The following is a 21,313-nucleotide window of genomic DNA, read 5'->3' as shown; positions in this document are numbered from 1 at the left end:
AAATTTCATTAAGAAACTTTCTCCCAATATTTCTAACAAAAGTTGCGTTTGAAAGTGCAACACTGTGAACAATTAATTTTTCAGTATCAACGAGTGTAATTGACCGAATACATACTCGTCGAACGTCATCTCGTTGCATTTGCTATTGTTCATCGTTCTTTGCGTGTGCTCTAAACTTTTTACCATTATTATTTTCCAATTAGACGCGTCGAAATCGAACCAAAATATTAAAAAAATATAATTTTTTGTGAAAATACTCTTATGTGATGTTTGTGAAGTGTATTTATGCAAGGTGAGAAGGAGCAAATTGAAATTAAAGTTGTGGAATTTCTGTGATTTTCCCCGAGTTCTGGTATTCGTTCGCAATAAGAGGAATTCGTTTGACCCCATCTCCTCCCATACGTCTGTCCAATAAGATATTAGCGATACGAATAAATCTAGTACAATAAATTGCTCGCTACTCTGTTGTGTGCTGTGCTTGCGCTCGACGTTCCGTGTCCGTGTGGCTAGATGTCTGTCGGTCTGCTGCTTCAAATGGCTCAAATGCAACAGTTCCGCACGTGTAAAAAGTATACTTGGACAGTGAAATAAAAAAATAAGAAAATATACTTTATTTTTCCAATGGTGTCATATGTATATTCGGTTTATGGAGCCAAACTTAATAGTAAGCTTTGTAACAAGTGTAATGAAGACGGTTGTGTTGAATTCTTATTAGAAATATATAGATGGTGTGTTTGTGCGCTTAATGGACATATTAAATACGATAAATCGACTCTAGAATTAGATCGTTCGATTGTAAAATACAAAGTACATATAAGTGAAGAAAATAAGTTTAAATACATGAGTTGTGTACTAAAATTATTCAAAAAGGATATGTGATTTAAAAAACTCAAAAATCTTTTTACATTTTGCAACTGTATATAAATATAACCGGACATTATTAGACAGTTGTGGTGTAACTGTTATTTGTTCTAAGTACCTCATATTCCCGTTTCCCATGTCCCTTTTTGAACCTAAAGAAATGAATTGACAGTTTTAAACTGTAATTATGTGCTCAAAAAGGTACATACTTATGTGTATTAAAAAGGCTGCATAAAAGTGTTACACTTTGCTTAAACATAAAATATTGGATGTACCGGCATTTGAAAATTTACTTAGTGTTTGTGTTTATGTGTGATTAAATCAAGGAACGATGTTTTTTTATGTAATATATGATCAGCATATAATAATAGAGTAATTTATTATTTATTGCAAAATTTATTTAAGGGCTTTATTGTTGTTGCTATGTACATATGAAAATAATACAGTAGTGGCAAGTAAATTAAAATTGCTACAATTATTTTGCCAAATTTCAAATATTACAAGAAAAGTGTTTGTAAAGCGTATAAAAACGTAAATTTTTGTAAGCGGAAATTAATGATATTGTGAGAATTATTAAAAAAATCTTGTTTTTATATGATGTTCAAAGTATTTTATTGCACAAGACATATGAAGAGTTTTGTTATAATCTATTTATATATATATATATATATTTGGCGTAGGAACCGCTTTAAGCGATTATAGCCGAATCCACCAGAGCGCGCCACTCAATAGCCGAATCCACCAGAGGGCGCCACTCAAATGTCGTATATATTGTATATTTACTTAACGGGAAAGAGACCTTAATTTAGTCGTTCCCAATACCGATAGACTATTTATGGAAAAGGAATGGACCCAGAAATGTTTTATGCTGCTTTCGACTTGTCTTACACACATACAGTTAATGCAAATTAAAAGGGTTAGTTAAAAAACGATCGATTTCGTTTGATATATAGTGTAGTCTCATTATTGTGACCACAGCTGTATGTACACAGTTCTGCCAAGAATCAGATCAAGTAAATACATACTGGCATGATTAAAAAATGCGCGCGCAGCCATTGCACTTGGATAGCAAATAGTAAAAGATTGCTCTGCTTGCATGATAATTTGCGAATTGTGGACACCAATATAAATATGTGAATCCATACATACATACACGTAAATATTTAAATACCTATGACACTCGCACGAAGGCACGATCATAACAACAATTGCAACAACATTTACGAATAACATATTCACAAAAGTAACAACAAAAACTACATTCGATATGACGCCTCCAACTCCACTGGCAGCGACGTAAGCGTCCGCAGTCAGTGCTACTGCTTCTGCCGCTGCCTACGCTACATTACCTAGCTAGTCAACGCTACGTCAGCGCTGATCACTAACAACAACGTCAGTCACACACGGCACACACATACGAAGTTGTCTACGCCAGCTGAATGGCTAGCTGGCTGGCTGGCAGGTTGGGGCTGGTTAACTCGACGGGCCCGCAAGCAACGCTTATTGCGCTGGCGCATACACACTGTTGTACAATCGTATATATTTATGTATATGTAGGATGTGTTTACAAGCGTTTGTAAACGATGAAAACATTTTTGAAATTCCATTCACATTCCAGTATGCATTTCGAGTACGAGTGGAGGCGACGCGGCAAAGTAATGTGAATTGTATTGTGCATAAGAGTGTATGTATGTATTTATGTGCATGTGCATTTATAAATCTGCGTAGTAATACATATATACATACATCCATATGAGCATAATTTGTCGGTATTATCACTATACACCCATTGCTGTCTGGAAGACCAAGATCAGCGAAAAAAACGAAGGGACATGGCTTGCGAGAGTGAATCAGCAAGAGAATGTGGCATATGAATGGAGCAGTGATTAGGTATCGCGTGCGGCAATGGGGTGGCAATTATAAGTGGCTTGGTTGGGGAGAAGATCGAAAAGTTTTCAACTAAGCCTCTTTAAGTGATCAGGTTATTAACACAATTGTATATACAAATGTTTGTAAACGAAAAATGCCAAGTGGTTTAGGATTTAGTTGCAAAATGAACATTTGGTCATGACGGGTGTAAATACAAATGTGTATTTGGTCTGGTGGATCGTTTAGGCTTTACCAACATTGAATTGGTGGGTGTGAACTATGTGCGTGCGTGTGTGTGTGTTTGTAATGCATTAGTTTTGCTGTTGGTATTTGCTTTGATCACACATTACCGTCAGTGTTTATGGGTTTTCTCTTTCTGCATTATTGCTTTTATCTTTGGCAATGTGGAATGATGTCGTTGCCATTGTAGTACTCTTAGCTTACATTTTCGTAAGCTTTTTGCAATTTAATGGTATGCGCTTATGCGCTTCATCTGTCAGTCATGTCATATGTTACAAAGTTTACAATTGGTTTCTCCAACACTTTGTATGTGCATTAAATAGTATTGCAAACCACTTTTAAATATTAAACCATGAACTACATATGCAACACCAACTATCTGCAGGGATACTACGTAGGGGACCACTTGGTGTATGTACATCATTTACAAACCAAGGTATCAGGCTCCTGGTGACTCGACGAGCTCGAGTTGCTTCGTGAAACCAGAGTTACCCTCGCGGTTTATATCTGGTCATTATGTTGTCACATCAATTTTCCAAAGTTCATAAGAGATCACACTCTGAGAGACATTACTAACTCGGCTGCGTTTCATCTATTACAATTATAAAAGAAAATTAGTGCTTCAAAATCTGAAATTAGAGAATTTTCGAACTTGGAACAAAATAACTATTTTCATCACCACTGTATTCTATACTATTGTCATATCTAAATGTATCTAAAGACTTCTACTTTCGTCTACCTTCCGTTTATAAATTTTTCGCTCAATCAGCAATTTGGTATTTATCTATGTATGTATGTACATGCATATAATGTAGAATATATATTCTGCTTTGTTGATGTGTCAACTGGCAGTGTCCATTGTCCGCTGTCTGCTTATCGTCAGTCGTGGTCAGTCAGACAGGCTGGTGCGCAGTCAGTTGTATGATCGCTTGGGAACATTGCTTTTGCGAGAGCTTAATTGTAATTGTTGTTGTTTTAATTTGTTGTTGCTGGCGCAAGTAACAATTTCATATTGCGTGCGAATAGCTCATGAATATTTCATGTGTGCGTGAGGCGAGAATAACCACACAGCCATCAATGCAATTGAAAATAGAAAAGCGTAAAGCGCAAAGGAAAAGCAAGCAAGCAAAAAATGAATGCACGAAGAAAACGCAGAACGCACAAATGCCGAACTTTGCAATAATTATCAGCAACTAATTCTATTTTTATCCAACGCAGCGCAGCTCTACTCAGCGTAGTGTTGGACAGACATACATACCCTCGTACTATGTACATATTTACTATATGAGCCAAAGCGATCGCACTGCTGTTCTGCTGTGTTACAGTGTGTCGGTGCTTCTATTTTGCAGTAAAAATTACACAGACACAGAAAAAAAAATTTTTTTCCATGACCTGTCCAGGTCTTGCTATGTGTGCCTTATATTTTTGGGGTCGCTGAATGCGAATCCGAATCCGAGAGGGTTTCTCATCCGAAGCTCTGTTTGGTCTTTCATTGGAGTGTTTTTTTTTATGTGGTGGCTCCGAAACCCTACGTACAACCGTAGAACCGCGCTTGGCCTTCTCACTTTAGCTCACCTCCAAACGGTTGTCTGTTGGTTACCAGAGGATAATCGGTCTAAAACCGGAAGTCTTGAGCTGCTTGAGCCACATGCAAAAGAATCGCCCCCAGTCTGTTACCACAAGCAAATTTAATTCTTTCTTAACCCAGTCAGTACATTTATGTGGTACTTTCGGCCACTGTCTCATAGCTATTGCAAATCCGCTTTGTAATTATTCAGATGCCACATTCAGTGGAGGAATAATACACATAATTGCTTATGCATATTTAATATGAGGGCATAACATTGGTTGGCATTTACATTAATTGTCACAACTGATGGTTTACTGATAAATTTTACATATGTTGGTATGAACATACGGATCTACTTTAGTTTGTATAAGGAATAATTTCTTAGTTTAAATTATATGTCTCGTAGCTTGGAGAGTTGCAAAGTAATTTCAAATTTTCCTGTTCTCCAAATGAGCTGAAAAAACGTTTATTTGCAATTACTAAACGCACCTTAATAACTTAATTATAGGTATATTTTTCCATCATAATATGTTACGAGATCTTGTATAGTACTATGTATTAAGATTGTTAGCAATGTCAACTCACATTTCTCAAGCCTTGTTTGATTTTAAAATTTACATTTGCAATTCGATAGCTCAAATGTTTATTTGTGACTCATTAAGTTGGCATTTTTTGGTTGAACACATATGTATACACATACAGTTGTACATATGTATGTATGTATGTATATTTTATAATAAACACACGCCCGCATAAATACATACATATATGCATATGTATGAATATTTAATTGTTTACATATTAACATAAGTTCACTAAAAGGCAAATATCTGTACATATACATAGACCATAGACATATGTACATTGTGTATTAATGAGCGTGCATATCTATACTGATAAAATATTTCTGAAATCCCTCACCCATAATTTATTTATTTTGCATTTTAGTTTACAACAACAACGTAACCGTATACCCTCTAAATATTCAATTTTATCTGCTTATTTTCAGATCATATCAAGCTGGTGAATACCAAAAGCACGCAGCCGGCGAGAGGAATGCGCAACAAACCGTGTTTCAGTTTTAGCAAATTTGTGTTGTTATTGTTCGCTGTTGATAAAGAATAAATGAAAAGTGCAAATATTGTACAACAAAGAGCAAAGAGCGTTAATATGCTTTAATGATGTGGATTATTATGCAAATGAAGTGTTTTTTAGTTTAGTAGTGTCTCTTCCAGAATTTGCACATTGAAAATATTAAAACAAAAAAAAAAATAATAATAAACTTATAAAACAAAAAAGAGATACCTACTTTAATGTGTGCGCGTTGTACCTCGCTTTATCACTTACCCTTCGTTATATCTCGTACAACTTATCTTGATTAAATATTATGCTAAGAATACGGCAGAAGTAGCTGCCGGCAAGTCAACTTAAAGTCTGAAATTATATACATATGTACATACATACTTAAGTGAAACTATAGTGTAAAATTAAAAAAAAATTAAAACGTGTTCTAAGTTGAAGGGAGATAGAGGAAAACAACAACAACTAAACTCAGCCGTATCTAGACAAAACCAAAAGAAAACATAAATTTTTTGGTTTTGTACAAGTTAGTTGTTTGTGATATGACTGCTAAATATCACAAGAATGCATCCAGCGGGCGAAAAAAGGGGTCGCCCCAAAAATAAATACACAGCTCATGCCCTCGAATCTATTAAACAGGATCTGACACGATTTCAAGTACAAAGGGACAATGGTGGAGCACAGGTGAGTGCAAATGCTTTACTATTAAATATATAATATTTTATAGATTTTTTAATCTCTATGAAGTCGCTTCTTTTGGAGGGTATAATCGACTTCCAATTTCCTTTTTTCGACAATTAAATCTCTATGAAGTCGCTTCTTATGGAGGGTATAATCGACTTCCAATTTCCTTTTTTCGCCAATTAAATCTCTATGAAGTCGCTTCATTCGGAGGGTAGATTCGACATCCAATTTCCTTTTTTTTTGTTACCAAAGTACGCGATATCCCGTAAATAGCAAAAATAACAACTGCCACTGTTTTTTTTAACCAAAATTAGGTTAGATTGTTTTTATACACAATGAAAATTTTTTTTATCTTTTTAGCATAAAAACGATTAGTGGGTGAATAATCTTGAGGCTCGTGTTGAACAATAAACAAACGCCGGCTATAAAGTTGTCTTGAACGACCAACTGCCTTTATGACCAGCAACCTTCTATAAATTATATGAATCTGAAACGAGTTGAAATCTCCTCTGTATATTTTTACTAACCCATGAGCATTTCAGTTTACTAATGGCCCTTTGAGACACACACACACAGGTTCACACACATTTGATTGGGAAAGAACTAATTTTAGTTGAAGCAAAGAACACTGCTCTTGTCATAAAACAGCTGTTGAAAGCGTTGAAAAGCGGCAATTTCAGTAAGAATTTGCTTGTGTGTAAGTCTGTATGGATGCAGCTTAAATTAACCTGTGTGCATCATAAAGTATCCTACATGTGATCTGACGAAGCAAAATCAATTTGAAATTTTATGACTTAAGCGGCAGCTACTGTTTTTACAATCGTTATTTATAATAATCTGTGCTCAATGGACTTACATACATATTTAATGTTCACCCTATTTGCTTTTTCTTATTGTTGTCTTAATCAATATGTACTCATGTCTGTATATATGTTTGTTTTGTTGATGTTGGGCCACCAAATTTCGCATAGCACAGCCACAGAATGATGACAACAGTAAATAGCAACTAGCGTAGACGTTTATGACATTTCAACGAATGACCGCAGCGAGATGGGCATACATAGATATGCAGAGATCCTCTGTAATCGATTTCTGTAAATCATAAAATTTACACCCGAAACCGTGAATTTAGCCGCTTGCAAATTATGCTCCATTATTTTCACAGTGCTCTATGTGATGAGTAACTAATTCTTACAACTATAGCAAATTTATAATTTACATTCTTAAAAATATGTTTTTCAAGTGCTAATCATGAAATTTATGAATGTAGTTATGAGTTTGGCGAACATTACCATATTAAATCTGCATTATCACGCGAAAAGTTTGCAGTTATTTGGTACAAATATGAAAACCGGGGTAAGAATACTAAATTCTATTTATTAACTGCGTTGGAAAGTTGAAGTTAGCTATAGTAATTATTTATTTTCGTTGGAGACATAAGGAATATTTGTTGTGCTTATTTGGATATAACTTTTGAACGATAAATTTGATAAATAACGAGTAATTTGCTCAAAGTTGCCAGAGCTGCGATTCATTTTCGAAAATTTGTAAAGCCGAAATTTTGTAGGTGAAGTCAAAAAATATTGTTTTTTTATCAAATTTTGTCCATTGCAAACACTTTCAGGTTAATCTTGCAGTAAGGATTTTGCCTGTAGATACTCAAGTCGTTCCCAAATACTAACAGTATTATGCAAACTTTGATAAATCGCACGTTGTTCCTCCCTGATATATGTATACATATGTAGATGTTGTTGTACGTCAATTGCTTAAAGGTAAAAACATGGAATAAAATTACAATAAAAAGTCCACCAAATATGGCGGCGAACTAAATACATCACATTCATACACGTAAGATTGCCTTATGTGAGTGCCCATAGCTGTTGGTGTAGCGGTCGGTGCTAGCGTCCCTGCTATTGCATTGGCCCCTCTCGGCTGTCGGCTGCCGGCGCTGCTGTTAATCACATTGAAATTCACATTTGAAATTAGAAATACACTTTCGATAGCGCTAAATTTGGTTGGGTTGGATGACGGTATTGTTGGCGTTGTGGTTGTTGTTGTTGGTGTCGGGGTGTAATGTTTGACGTTGATTTAGGCGGCTCTTGTGACCATGGTGCTTGCTGTCTATGCCAACATAACATTGTCGCCACAATCAAACGTCAAAAGCTTAAAGCCGACGCATTTATGAGCGTGCCTAAATGTGTATGTATGTATGTACAGTATGGTGATTGTTTATGATTAGTGATGCCTAATGGCAACTATAAACTAGCCAATTTGTACGCTAGCTATCTAGATATACATGTTTGTACATATTTACCAAGAAAAACAATTATAAATTCGAAACACATAAACGATTTATTGAAAAGAGCCAAAAGTGTGTGGACACCGAGGTATTCTTTAAAATATCAAAACGCCCACACATTTCACAGCAATTAAAGACACAATTAACTTATCAACGCATTTTGCACAAAATTGTGACAAAACAAAAAGAAACATCTCGTATACCCATACGAGCGCTTAGAGAACGCTGCCAAAAACCTTTTGCGATAGCCAAGCGAACGCCCTCTGGGTGAGCCCACAAAATATTCATTTATTGCTCGAATAAATAAAAATACGTCAAAACAAAAGGCAATTGTAATATGTATGCGATCAGAGACTAGCTCTGCATAGTCACATAGTTCGATACAAAAATACTTTTGTACATGTGTACACTCGCAGTCAAAGAAGTAGCTCCACCTTCTTTATAAAAATATAATTCCACACTCCAACGATCATCGTAGTAGAAGATATATTAGTATACAATTTAAATTTTTTTAGACGCAATTCATTCTAAATTGAAGTTTTGGTTTTAAGAACTAATCCAATAACCCATTTACTCTATAACTTTTTTTTGCTGATGACCAGAACATTTAAATAAATTATAATTTTTACTCTGCGGGCGTATAGAAGTCATAAACCAGTGTTTAGAGAAACTTTAGAATAAAACCATTAATTTTTTCATACAAAAGAACCGGCAAAAATAAGTTAGAAAATGCCCTTAATTGAATTCCAATAATGATTTTATATATTGTATTCCACGGTTCCGCGGGGGAACAAAGGGCCGCAATTAGATCCTTCCATGTATTTCTATCCTGTGCTAGCCTCTTGATTTTACTCCAAATTGTTTGTACCGTAGTTATTTCCATATCCAAATTTCTTAGAGCGGGTCGGCGTTTCCTTCGACTGCCTTATGGATTTCAGTCGATAGCGCTCCGAGCATGCCCGAGTCAGTTTTATTTTCTTTTGAGAATTTCGGCCCACAGGTGTGTTTGGTTTGTGCGTGACCATAATTCCGTATTAGAGACGGTGACGGGCCAGAAAATGCGGCAGATGTTGCAATAAAGTTCTGAGAAAGTGATTTTGCTGTATTTGATCTAGTGATCATTCCATTATTCCATTATTCTGGTGAGATCATCTATGTAATGACTTGATACATGTAATTAGCGTCATGGAACTATTTTATTGTCGCCAAGTGTATTAATAATCATGCATACATTTGTTTCCTGTGTGTGTGTATGTCTGTAGAAATAGCAAAGAATTATTGAATTTTATTCTACTACTCGCTGGCTATATCTACAAGTTTAAATACATACAGACCTATTCAGATAGATACATATATTTTTGTGTTTTTAAGGCATAAGCTCTTAAATAGATTTTTTGAAGTTTTGACAATTTATTTAAATTGTATGTTGATTTTTTTTTTTATAGACAAATTAAGTTAAACATTAACTTAGTTATAAGAGTTATCTTGAAGCTTTATTGATTTTATATTTCGGCTGAGGAAATAAGATAATTTTTATTAAAATTGTTTGTAAAGAATTATTTTTTTTTTTAATTGCACTGACTTTTAAATGTTTTTAAATAATATATAATATAATATTTTTTCAAATAATGTACTAAAAGATTTATTTTTGGTATATAAGTTGTTGCAAAATCTATTTCAATGAATTTTGAGTTAAGTCACTTTTGCATTTAGCGCGCGATATGTCTCTGTAATTATGTATGGCTTATTTGAATATTTCGGCTGGCAGCTTGCAGCTTTTGTATTTGTGTAACGATTTAGCTTATGTATATTTAAGTTTTGATAAAGCATTAAAAGTATTTTTCTTTGCGAAAAATCATTTTCAGTCAGTTCTGAACGCGAAAATTTTCTGTATTAAATTCTTAGGAATTCACAGCTAAAAATAACACTCTTTCTACACTTTGCTGCTAATAGCAAAAAGACATTCGTTCGTTGGTTGCAAAACTAAAATTTATTATTATTGCCAAGATTTTTTGTTTTTGTTTTTGACTCTTTAACTTTTTACGCGAACGTGAAAAAGGCGACCAACGCAATGCACAGTTTTCAGGTTCAAAGTTATTTCGGCCAAGGAGATATTGTATTTATATGTACTACTCGTTGGTTGGTATGTGCGAGTACTAACGAGCGCGCAAAGACAGCAAAAAATTCGTTCAAAAAACATGAATGTAAATACTCATTCTAAGCCATTGCGCGCATATTTAGATAAGAATGCAAATATTATCAAAAGTCAAATGCAAATATGTGAAAAATGCGAAAAGAGCAAAAGGTAAACGCAGACAAGGTTACTACATACATACATACGTAGCAAATTATACACTAGGCAGGCGAATCGATGAGAAATTGCGAAAATTGCAGATTTCATATGCCATATTTGTCTAACCTTTGAGCTATTAAGGAGATAAGTTCAAGAAAAGTGTATTTATTGAACTATAAAATTTCGAAAATTGGTAGATTGGAATTATGTGGATACCTGGACTTTGAGGTATATCCAGGACAACCTACCTTAAATAGTATTATATAATAAATTATCAACAATTTATCTTTCTGAAATTTGAACTCATTCTCGTTCAATTGTAGAGACATTAGTTCGAATTAATCGTACATGTGTACTTGTTTTCATACAATAAAATCGAATTGTTTCAATGATTGTAATTCCTTAATCCGCTTAATTGTGTCCGAAAGACGCACCAAGTCTTAAGTGCTATTGATTAACACAAATTAGTGTCATCGTAGCAAATAATAGTTAAGACGCCTACGAGTAATTACTTAGATAAACTATTTAGTGTGTGTTTAAAATTAGAATATCGGTTCTACGCAGCCCTGACATATATATTTAATCGATGATTGGGGGTTAAGCTGACTTGCCTACTTTCGATTTCTTTACCCGCTTTTGGAACAAATAAATAGCAGTAAAAACTGTTAGGTGTAGAAGTAGAAAGCGAGTTAAATGAATGTTTAATTTAAATTATTCACTTTATTATTATAAGAAAATATTCTCTGAGCTATGTTAGGTATTGCCAATGATCCAATCATCAGATCGGAATACTGTAGTAGTAGAAATACGAAGTCAGAAAGAGAGAGCTTCACACAAAGTTTGAACAAATAGCTCAATGCAAAGTAACAAAGCAGATATGGCTTAAGTATGACAAGTTAAGAACTAAGGACTTATTAAATAGTTCTAGGAAATGTATAACCAGACTTACAACTTGATCTTTTACCAAATCGGTTCCAATCGGTTCGGATCAGGTTGTCTACTGAAATATTCTAATATAAGGCTAAATGGTGGAACCCCCTCTGTTTCCGAGTTCTCGCGTACCACCTCATTCTACAAATATCGACTCTTTTTTTTACCAACAATGTTAATCAGTATTATCACCATGCGATGCCGTATCTTGCTAATTACATTTAGCGATATCTTCATCACCACCATTATATCTACTGTGTTGATTTGGATCGTAAAAAGAGACACAAGCAGCTATTCTGTCCGTCTTCACTGACTATTTGACTCCACCAGCGACAACAGCAATAACAATAACAACAATATCAAATTCATGGATATTTTCATTTTCATCTGTTTTGTTGATATCCGTAACAGCGTAAAAGGGAAAATACATACATATGTATAATATATTTTTTACCTTATGGCCGACTAATTTGTGGACCCTCTGTCTGTTGTTATTTTTGCACCATTTACGCTGTGGCAAAAGTATGCTTATTTATTTATGTATATATGCATGTACATAGGTATGCATGTACTCACGTGCAGCCGTAAGTTGGCCGTCAATTGTTGGGGATTGCACGACGCAGCGGCAGAAAGAGACTTGTCAAGTCGGTCGACATGTGGCTGCTGGAAAAAAGCGCAAGTTTTGCCAGCATTAAGCTAGGATACTCGCGCCAGGCAAGGTTCGTTTTGGATTTTTGTGTTTTCGTTTTTGTTTTTTAACCAGTTTCTTCTTCATTTTTATGCGATGTTATTTTTATGATATCTCCTTTGTTGTTTTGTTTTCTTTCTTATACTGCTGCTGTTGGTATGCTTTAAATTGTATTCTTATATATTTGATATACCCCTCAAAGGATAAAACACATATACATTTTCAGACTTTGAGAAGCATAGAAACTGTTCAAATACTTTTAAATTTGAGTTTGTTTTCAAGTTGAAGATTCTATAACACTTTTAAGGTTGGATTTTGGAGTATCTAGCAAAGATTTCCATTGTGAAGCTTATAACCTCACATTTATTTTACATACTAATTTACCAAAGAAACCAATAACCTTAATCTCACACCACACTATCTCGACGAGGGTATAAGAATTTTTTGTCCGAGTCACGATACATGATTTCTTAGTGGTTTTATTTCGGTAAAGCTGCTGCATCGCACATTGAGTGTAATACAGTAGCCAATTTGAAGCGAGCTAAACAGTGGAACGAACGGCAAACATTCCCATAAATTGAAAACAATTCGCGAGGTAACACAGCCCCGAACAACCAAACAACCACAAAGCGCAAAATGTTGGAAGTTGGATTGTGGGGTAGTAGGTAGGTAGGGATGTGTGGAGGGTGGGTGTGACAGCGCAGCAACGTTTGGCTTAGCTACATAGCGCTGCGCTGACTGTGTCGCGTAGCGTGATCGCTGCACATCTGTTGTGTACTGTTCTTCTCTGGGTTTGGGGCATCTCATCTATTTTGCTCTTGACTTTCAGGAATTCAATGTATGAAATTATTACGTGACGGCAAGAATTCCCCTTCGTTCTTTGATCGTCTCGTGCTGTCGTTTCGTCGAATTCCAGTCGAACAATCGTTTTCGTATGCGATAGTTCTTCGTTCTGTTTCGCGCTTACTATGCAGTCGTCTTCCACGGAGTGAATCTCTCTACATTTACTCATGCGAGTGCACACCAATGATGTACACAAATATGCTCGTACATATTATAGTATTTTTGTGTGTTGATTGGTTTTATTTCAATGCATGTTTTCTGCATATTTGTATTTTTACATATACTATATATATGATATGATATATATCAGAAAGTATTTTTTAAGAAATATCCTATTTGAACAAAAAAAAACCAGCCTCCTACTTCAAAGAAATGTTAATAAAAGGTAAACACGATTTGGATCAATTTACCTCTGGTATTTCGAAAGTGCCAAATTAGTGAATATGCGGTGATATTCACGGGCTCTTAATCATACAAAATACGGACCTCAATGTCCGCGTCGACTTTCGCTAACAAAAAACTTTCAAGGGAGCTTTAATCGCTGCCAACTAAAGCTTCTTCTTTCTCCTATGGTCCTGCTAGTTGTATTTATTGCAGAAGTGGGTATCACAGGAAGTATTAGCAAAACATCTAACGGCATATCCATTAATCACATCAATTTCATTTAATTCAAAAACTCATAATAAAAGTTTATTATCTGACTCATTTCATTCATGGTGGATTTCTTGCTGGAATTTAACTGGTATTCTAAATCAGCTACCGTGTCCGCGCATTGCAAGGGATCCTTATTGGAGCTTTCTTTTTTTTTGCGGCATTGCTCAACTGAACTTGGTTGTGCGGTGCAAAGGAATGCAGTAAGGTAAACAACGCATAATCACTGGCGAATCTGGCACACAAACCTCGTACACACGCATGCTTTACTGTCAGTTTTATCGATTTTGCGAATTCCATCGCACATCGCATAACTCCTTTTTAATTGTAAATATTTTTTGTTTATTTTGCTTTTCTCCTTTGCTTATTTTTAGGTTTCTTTGTTTTTTACACTCTTATTATCTCATTGTGGTTCTTTATTGATCACTCCTTTGAACATTTTCTGATTTAGTTTAGTTTTTGTTTTCATCACCATATTCTTCTAACAAAAGAAACGACATTCCTTAGTATGCTTATGGAATGGCTTCCGTTTATTTTCATATATTTCTGTGTAATATGTGTTTACATTTGGTTCGAGGAGGATTATGAATGGAGTGGACTTCGGAAAACACGTTGAAAGAATCTCTAGAATGCATTTTGGCAACTCCTTTAGTAGTTTTTATACTCCTCGCATTAAAGATAGACTTGTTGTGACCAGTTTGTTATATATATCGGTTTCTATTGGTTTTAATTCGACGTCGAATTTTCTTTTTTCGACCTTTTCTATTTTTTGATATTATTTTCTGGTCCAAATAAGAAATTAATTAGTATTAGTCGGAATCTTGGTCATTCCATCCAGTTAAACTCTCGATGCAGCTAGACATATCCCATAGAGAGAAGAACTGTACATGCATTTAAAGCTAAACATTCCATTGACTGATTTAACGAACTTTCTTTATTTTTAAGAATTTCGCACCGATGCGCTACAATGCGGTCAATGGGGGTCGTTCCGATCCGCCGGACTACATGCATGCCAAGCTGATGGATCCCATGCCGGCTATATCGCCCTTACCTGTTGCACCATCACCGAATCCCCAACTAAACGGACATGTGCCAAAAGTTCTGCCACCCGGCCTTATATCAGCGAAATTGATACGCAAACCAAGTATCGAACGTGAAACGCCGCTCAATTATCTGCACCGATGCAGTCCGGCGTTGGACTCTGGCGCCGGCAGTTCACGATCGGATAGCCCACATTCGCATCAGCAAGTCACAAATGCCGGGCGCGTCAGCACTGGACAATATTCGCCGTCACCTTCAAGTTTCAGCGACATTGGTCCACCAGCACCGCCGCCACGGCATCCGACAACGGCGAATTCCGCTACACCGCCACCGCCTAACCAACTGTACAAAAGGCGCTCACCTGCTAATACGAGGCCAGCGGCAATTACACCGAATCCGACAACGCGTGGCACATCGCCTGTCATTTTGCGAAATGGCATCAAAGCACAACAACAGTTGTCACAAATGAAGGCGCTGAGCTTATACCAAGCTGGTGGCAGCGCTGTAGAGCCGCCACCACCGCCGTATCCTATCAACACAGTGGTGGTGGCTACATCGGCGCCACCGCCCAGTTACACCGCCTCCATGCAATCCCGTCAGTCACCCACGCAGTCACAATCCGATTACCGTAAGTCACCGAGCAGCGGCATATACTCAGCCACGTCTGCCGGTTCGCCCAGTCCCATCACAGTGTCAAATAGCGCGATACTGCCACTGCAGCCGACTGCGGTAGCGCGTCCGCAGCCACGTACCTACGCAACGCGCACTCAACAACCAATCATCATGCAGAGTGTACGGTCCACACAGGTGCAAAAGCCGGTTCTGCAGACGGCTGTGGCGCCGCAGACACCAGTCTCGGCGTCGGCTTGCAATTCGCCTGTACACATAATGCCCGCGCCACCTTCGTACCCGCAAAAATCGGCCGTTGTTGTGCAACAACAACAAGCAGCACAACAGCAGTCGCCGCTGTTGGCTGGTGGCGTTCCCACCACACTAAGCCCTGTAGTCAAGTCTTCGACGCCCACCACACCGCCGCTCATTGCCAACGCGCTAAACGGCACTGTGGTGAGCAAGCCGATATGCACTGATCCGCCTTCGTATTCGGTCACAATGCAAGCGCTGCAGCAGCAACAAGCAACGGCAGCACAGTTGCGCGCCGCTGCGGCGTTAACTGCACAGCAACAACAACAGCAACAGCAGCAAAAGCAGATGTGCGCGGTGCCAGTGTCCACACGCCAATTGCCACCGCCACCGCCCTATCAGAGCACACGCGCTGCGCCAGCGCCACCGACGCACTCAGTCGCGGACATGAGTGGCAACAATAATCCGCTGGAAATGAAGGCAAACAGCAAAGCGGCGGCGGTGCTGCACAGCAACATGGTGAACAACAACCAAATCATGAACAGCAACTTGGCAACAACACCGCCAATACCGCCGGCGAAAAATAGCGGCGGCAGTGGGGGCACAACTAGTTCCGGCAGTGGTGGTGGCGGCGGCACATCGCCGGCAGCGACTGGTGGTGGCGCCGTGGGCAAAGGCGGCGAGAAAATCAAGCATGCATCGCCCATACCGGAACGCAAAAAAGTCTCCAAGGAAAAGGAGGAAGAGCGCAAGGATAGTCGCATAACGCAGTACTCGCCGCAGGCGTATAAATTCTACATGGAACAGCATATCGAAAACGTGATCAAATCCTGCAAACAGCGCGCTTATCGAAAAAATCAGCTGGAGAAGGAGATGACACGCATGTGCTTGCCGCAGCAGGCGCAAGTGGAGATGCGCAAGATGTTAAGGCAAAAGGAGAGCAATTACATACGCTTGAAACGCGCCAAAATGAATAAGAGCATGTTTGCGAAGATTCAAGACATCGGCTTGGGCGCGTTCGGCGAGGTATCGCTGGTACAGAAGATCGATTCAACGAGTCATCTGTACGCCATGAAGACGCTACGGAAGGCGGACGTGCTGAAGCGCAATCAGGTGGCACATGTGAAAGCAGAACGTGATATTTTAGCGGAGGCCGACAATAATTGGGTTGTTAAATTATACTATAGTTTTCAGGATAAGGAGAATTTATATTTTGTGATGGACTATATACCGGGTGAGTGGTGAATTTCATAGTGGTTAAAAAAATATTGTTTATAATTATTGTTATATTTTCTGTTTATATCGCTAATCATCACAACAGGAGGAGACCTCATGTCTCTATTAATTAAGAAGGGCATATTTGAAGAACCGTTAGCGCGATTTTACATTGCCGAACTGACATGCGCTGTTGAAAGTGTACACAAAATGGGTTTTATTCATAGGTATGCGTGTGTATATTCATTTTAATTAGCGATATCATCTTTTAATTTATAAAAATTTTATTTCTGATTTTAGGGATATTAAACCTGACAATATACTCATCGATAAGGATGGTCACATAAAACTGACTGATTTTGGATTATGCACGGGATTTAGATGGACACATAATTCGAAATATTATCAAGAAAATGGTAAATAATTTGAATAATTTTATGAACATATTTCAGAGATTGAAACGCCAATGCGCAATTATAACACTCGGCTCGGCTGGGTATTGAACCAAATTAATTATTTTCGGGCATTTAGTCAGTAGTAGAAAAATGTAATTATCCCATTTTCGAAGTTAGTCTTAAAATTCGAAATATTGAATTCGAAGTTCGGAAAAAGGAGTTTTAAACAAAATTATTATTAGTTAGGAATGTAGCTACTAAAAATATATAGAAAATATATTTTTTTTCATTCAATTCAATGGTTCATATGACAGATGTATAAGGGGTCCAATTTTTTTCGATATATAATTTTTTTTATTTTTTTCCGAAGATCTAACTTTGACCCGAAAAGTTGTATACATCATTGAATTAAGACAAAAATGTAGGATATATCCATTTTTAGATTTTATAGTAACGGTATCCTGTAATTAATAATACTTTTTATAAATAATACATTTTCCGCAATTCGAAACCCAATATTTCGATTTTGGAGGCTAACTTCGAAAATCGATTAACACAATTTTTTTACTAATGACTCAAATCCCGGATAATTTTACTTTGGTAAAATACCCAGAAAAAATTCAATTCAATTCAAAAATGAAAATTGAAATTTCAACGTTTAATTTATACTAACAATTAAATATAATTCTTATTGCTAGGCAATCATTCGAGGCAAGATTCAATGGAGCCGTGGGAGGAGTACCCCGAAAACGGGCACAGGCAAACTGTATTAGAAAGGTAACAGAACGAAATTTTTTACTTACCAAAATGCAGTATCTTACACACACACACTTATCAATATCACGTTCTTAGGCGACGCATACGCGATCATCAGCGAGTATTGGCACATTCATTGGTAGGCACACCCAATTACATTGCACCAGAAGTGCTCGAACGGAGCGGTTATACACAACTTTGTGATTGGTGGAGTGTCGGTGTTATACTCTACGAAATGTTAGTCGGACAGCCGCCATTCTTAGCGGAGACACCAGTAGAAACACAACAAAAAGTATATTATTATTTATTTTTTATAATAATATTTCTATATTAATTATAACTATTTTATCGAAGGTAATCAATTGGCAGAAAACTCTTATGATACCGCCACAAGCAAAACTCACGCCAGAAGCTACAGACCTAATACGACGCTTATGCGCATCAGCCGATAAACGCCTGGGCAAAAATACCGAGGAGGTGAAAGCGCATCCCTTCTTCAAGGGTGTGGATTTTGCTGATATGCGGCAGCAAACTGCTCCATATATTCCAAAGATTGAATTTCCCACAGATACGTCCAATTTCGATCCAATCGATCCCGATAAATTACGTTCGAATAATTCAAATATGAGTGGTGATGATTTTGCTTATGTTGACAGTCAGTCCCATGGATTTTTCGAATTTACATTTAGAAGATTCTTCGATGATCGTTTCAATTCGGAGATCACAGACGATCACTCATCCTATCAGGACGTCGGAAATACAACACAGAGCAATCATAATGTAAACGAACAGTTTATTTAGTCATTTAAGTAATTACAGCAAATTAGCAGAGAAAATTTATTATATATTTTAAGCAATGATGTATGTAATTAGTTATATAGTTAATTAATTAATGCAATGTCACAAAAATCTCCTAGAATGATGTTAATAAGAGCAAAAGTTACAGCAGACTGTTTTTTGCAATATTTATTTTAAAATAGTATCACCCACCGTTACTAAAAAAAAACAAGAAAAGAAAGAGTTTCACTAAAGATTTGTATGTATGCAGAAGAACCAGCTCAGCTATGTATGAATGATGCCACTAGTAAATATGACACGCAAGTGTATATGTATACGGAAATTTAAATTTTTTACAAAGCGCATAGCCTATTTTTGATCCTGACTTGTGAACCGCATAACCTACAAAATGAGAAATATATTTTTTTTTTTTTTTAATTTACAAGTATCGAAGTTTTATAATTGCTTGGCTATTGGGCTACTTTATGATTAATAGCTAGATATTCATTTGACATATAAATTGATTTTACCAAAATTAATGATAATGTACTGAAACTGTAGTTGAAACAATTAAAATAAAAAAATTTGAAAATTATTTAGGCGATGGATATGCATATTTTTGTAACGTAGAAATAATTTATTTGGTGGAGACAAAAATTTATAAATGTCAATTAGAATTATGCTGACATGAATAAACATATTTATGGAAGCTTTATAACCAAACTATCCTGAGAAACAAAAAAAAAACTTACAAATTGTGCCTTATATCAATAAAAAAATTGACGTTGGAAATTTAATTATTTGGGTGACTCCAAAACAAAAAATAATGTCCCCAACTTAAAAAGATAATAACATTTTGGAAACTATATATTTGACGAATTTAGAAACAAAAACAAATATTAAAATAATGGAAATAATGTAAAAGTGATCTATTTCAGCAGGCTGGATAGAAAAAGAATGTAATTGGAAAGCATGTGATGAACTAAACAAAAAACCATGGTTGGAATTGACTGGAAAGCAAAATAATACAAACAACTGCATTAAGTAAAAACTAAACTACGCGAAACTTCTAATCAAAGCACCACTGGCCTTAAAATATGTAATAAACAATTTTATATTTAATATATTCACAGCATGTTTGCATATATGTCAGTTTAAGTATGCGTAACTAGCCAAATAAGCAGGTCTTATACACCACTACCGTTTAACTGGCAATGCAGAAGTTTGCTAAACTTGCATGAAATTAAATATAAATTTATAATTTAAATGCCAAACAAAATATTTGCTCAACATATACGAAGTAGCTAAAAATAATAATAATTTATGAAATGCAAAATAATTATTTATGACATGGAAAAGTGCAAATGGTTAGGCTGAACTTGGCATTTCGTCATTTCACAGCGTTACTCGTTTCGAATTCATGAAAATTGTAAATGTAACATTATACTACAATTTTATAAAAAGAACAAATTAATATGTATATACGCTATATATATGTATAACTATGTATTTATTGCATTAATAACGTTAATATCTTGTAAATGGCCAAAACGCTGTAGCAGTTGAGAAACAACAGTTGAAAACATCATCATAAACTTTTACATATTTACATAAAAATATTTGTAGTAATAGTTAAGTTTGTTAGACTAACTAATTCTAACTGTACGATAATTTACAATAGCACTTAAGCAGTTCGCATTCATTTTAGTTTAACACAGATACATACATACATACAAACATACATAAATTTACACATTACGCCAAACAGATGTGGCACCGCAAAATCCAATACAAGCGTCTAAGCTCAGTAAAAGAAATTCATAACTTGCAAATCACTTTTAACTGCATTGCATTTTTGTTTTTTCGAAACACACCCATCTTTGCATGCAGTTAATTTGTTTGAGTTTTGCGTTAGCTTCTTGCATCAAAATTGGCATTTAGTTCAAAGCTTTTTTTAACACATTCGCCTTGTTTTCACATTTCTTATATTTTCGTACAATTTGCGTATTTATTGTTGTAGAAAAAATGCGGAAATCCATAAACTTCGGTTTTGAAAAATGCATGCATCATATGTTTCGAGCAGTGGCCTTAAATAAGTCTACTAAGTAGCACATAACAACAAATCGGATTTGCCTTTTACAAAATTGAAGCTTTAAGTTTCTGCTTATACTAGTTAGTTTAATGGTAACCATTTTGAATTTAGTAAATGTATTGAATTGTTTGCAAATATATATGTAAATGTAATTTGCAGTATAGAATT

General features: G+C 36.1%; 1 protein-coding gene across 2 annotated transcripts; it reads left to right on the top strand.

The window, feature by feature from the left end:
• The first annotated feature begins 132 nt into the window (after positions 1-132).
• Positions 133-19,648, top strand: LOC105219876 (serine/threonine-protein kinase Warts). 2 transcript variants are annotated; one of them, XM_011196233.3, is made up of 8 exons: positions 133-292; positions 5,550-6,304; positions 14,954-17,144; positions 17,232-17,352; positions 17,426-17,541; positions 18,219-18,297; positions 18,373-18,568; positions 18,631-19,648. In XM_011196233.3, the coding sequence occupies exons 2-8, from the start codon at positions 6,185-6,187 to the stop codon at positions 19,075-19,077; spliced, it is 3,270 nt and encodes a 1,089-aa protein (XP_011194535.1). In that variant the 5' UTR covers positions 133-292; positions 5,550-6,184; the 3' UTR covers positions 19,078-19,648. The 2 variants fall into 2 exon arrangements, with proteins under 2 accessions (XP_011194535.1, XP_011194528.1); XM_011196226.3 differs by lacking the exon at positions 133-292 and adding an exon at positions 433-664.
• The last annotated feature ends 1,665 nt before the right edge of the window (positions 19,649-21,313 follow it).

This window comes from Zeugodacus cucurbitae, chromosome 2 (genome assembly GCF_028554725.1).
Source record: "Zeugodacus cucurbitae isolate PBARC_wt_2022May chromosome 2, idZeuCucr1.2, whole genome shotgun sequence".
NCBI lineage: Eukaryota > Metazoa > Arthropoda > Insecta > Diptera > Tephritidae > Zeugodacus > Zeugodacus cucurbitae.
The sequence above is the reverse complement of the archived record's forward strand: the minus strand, read 5'-3'. Positions and strand labels throughout refer to the sequence as shown.

What these genes read in the sequence shown, in the direction of transcription:
- LOC105219876 (XM_011196233.3), top strand. Translation starts at nt 6,185, where the DNA reads ATGCATCCAGCGGGCGAAAAAAGGGGTCGCCCCAAAAATAAATACACA. An exon ending in GAAATATTATCAAGAAAATG is followed by an intron (nt 17,542 to 18,218) that starts GTAAATAATTTG and finishes TCTTATTGCTAG; the next exon opens with GCAATCATTCGAGGCAAGAT. An exon ending in AGGCAAACTGTATTAGAAAG is followed by an intron (nt 18,298 to 18,372) that starts GTAACAGAACGA and finishes TCACGTTCTTAG; the next exon opens with GCGACGCATACGCGATCATC.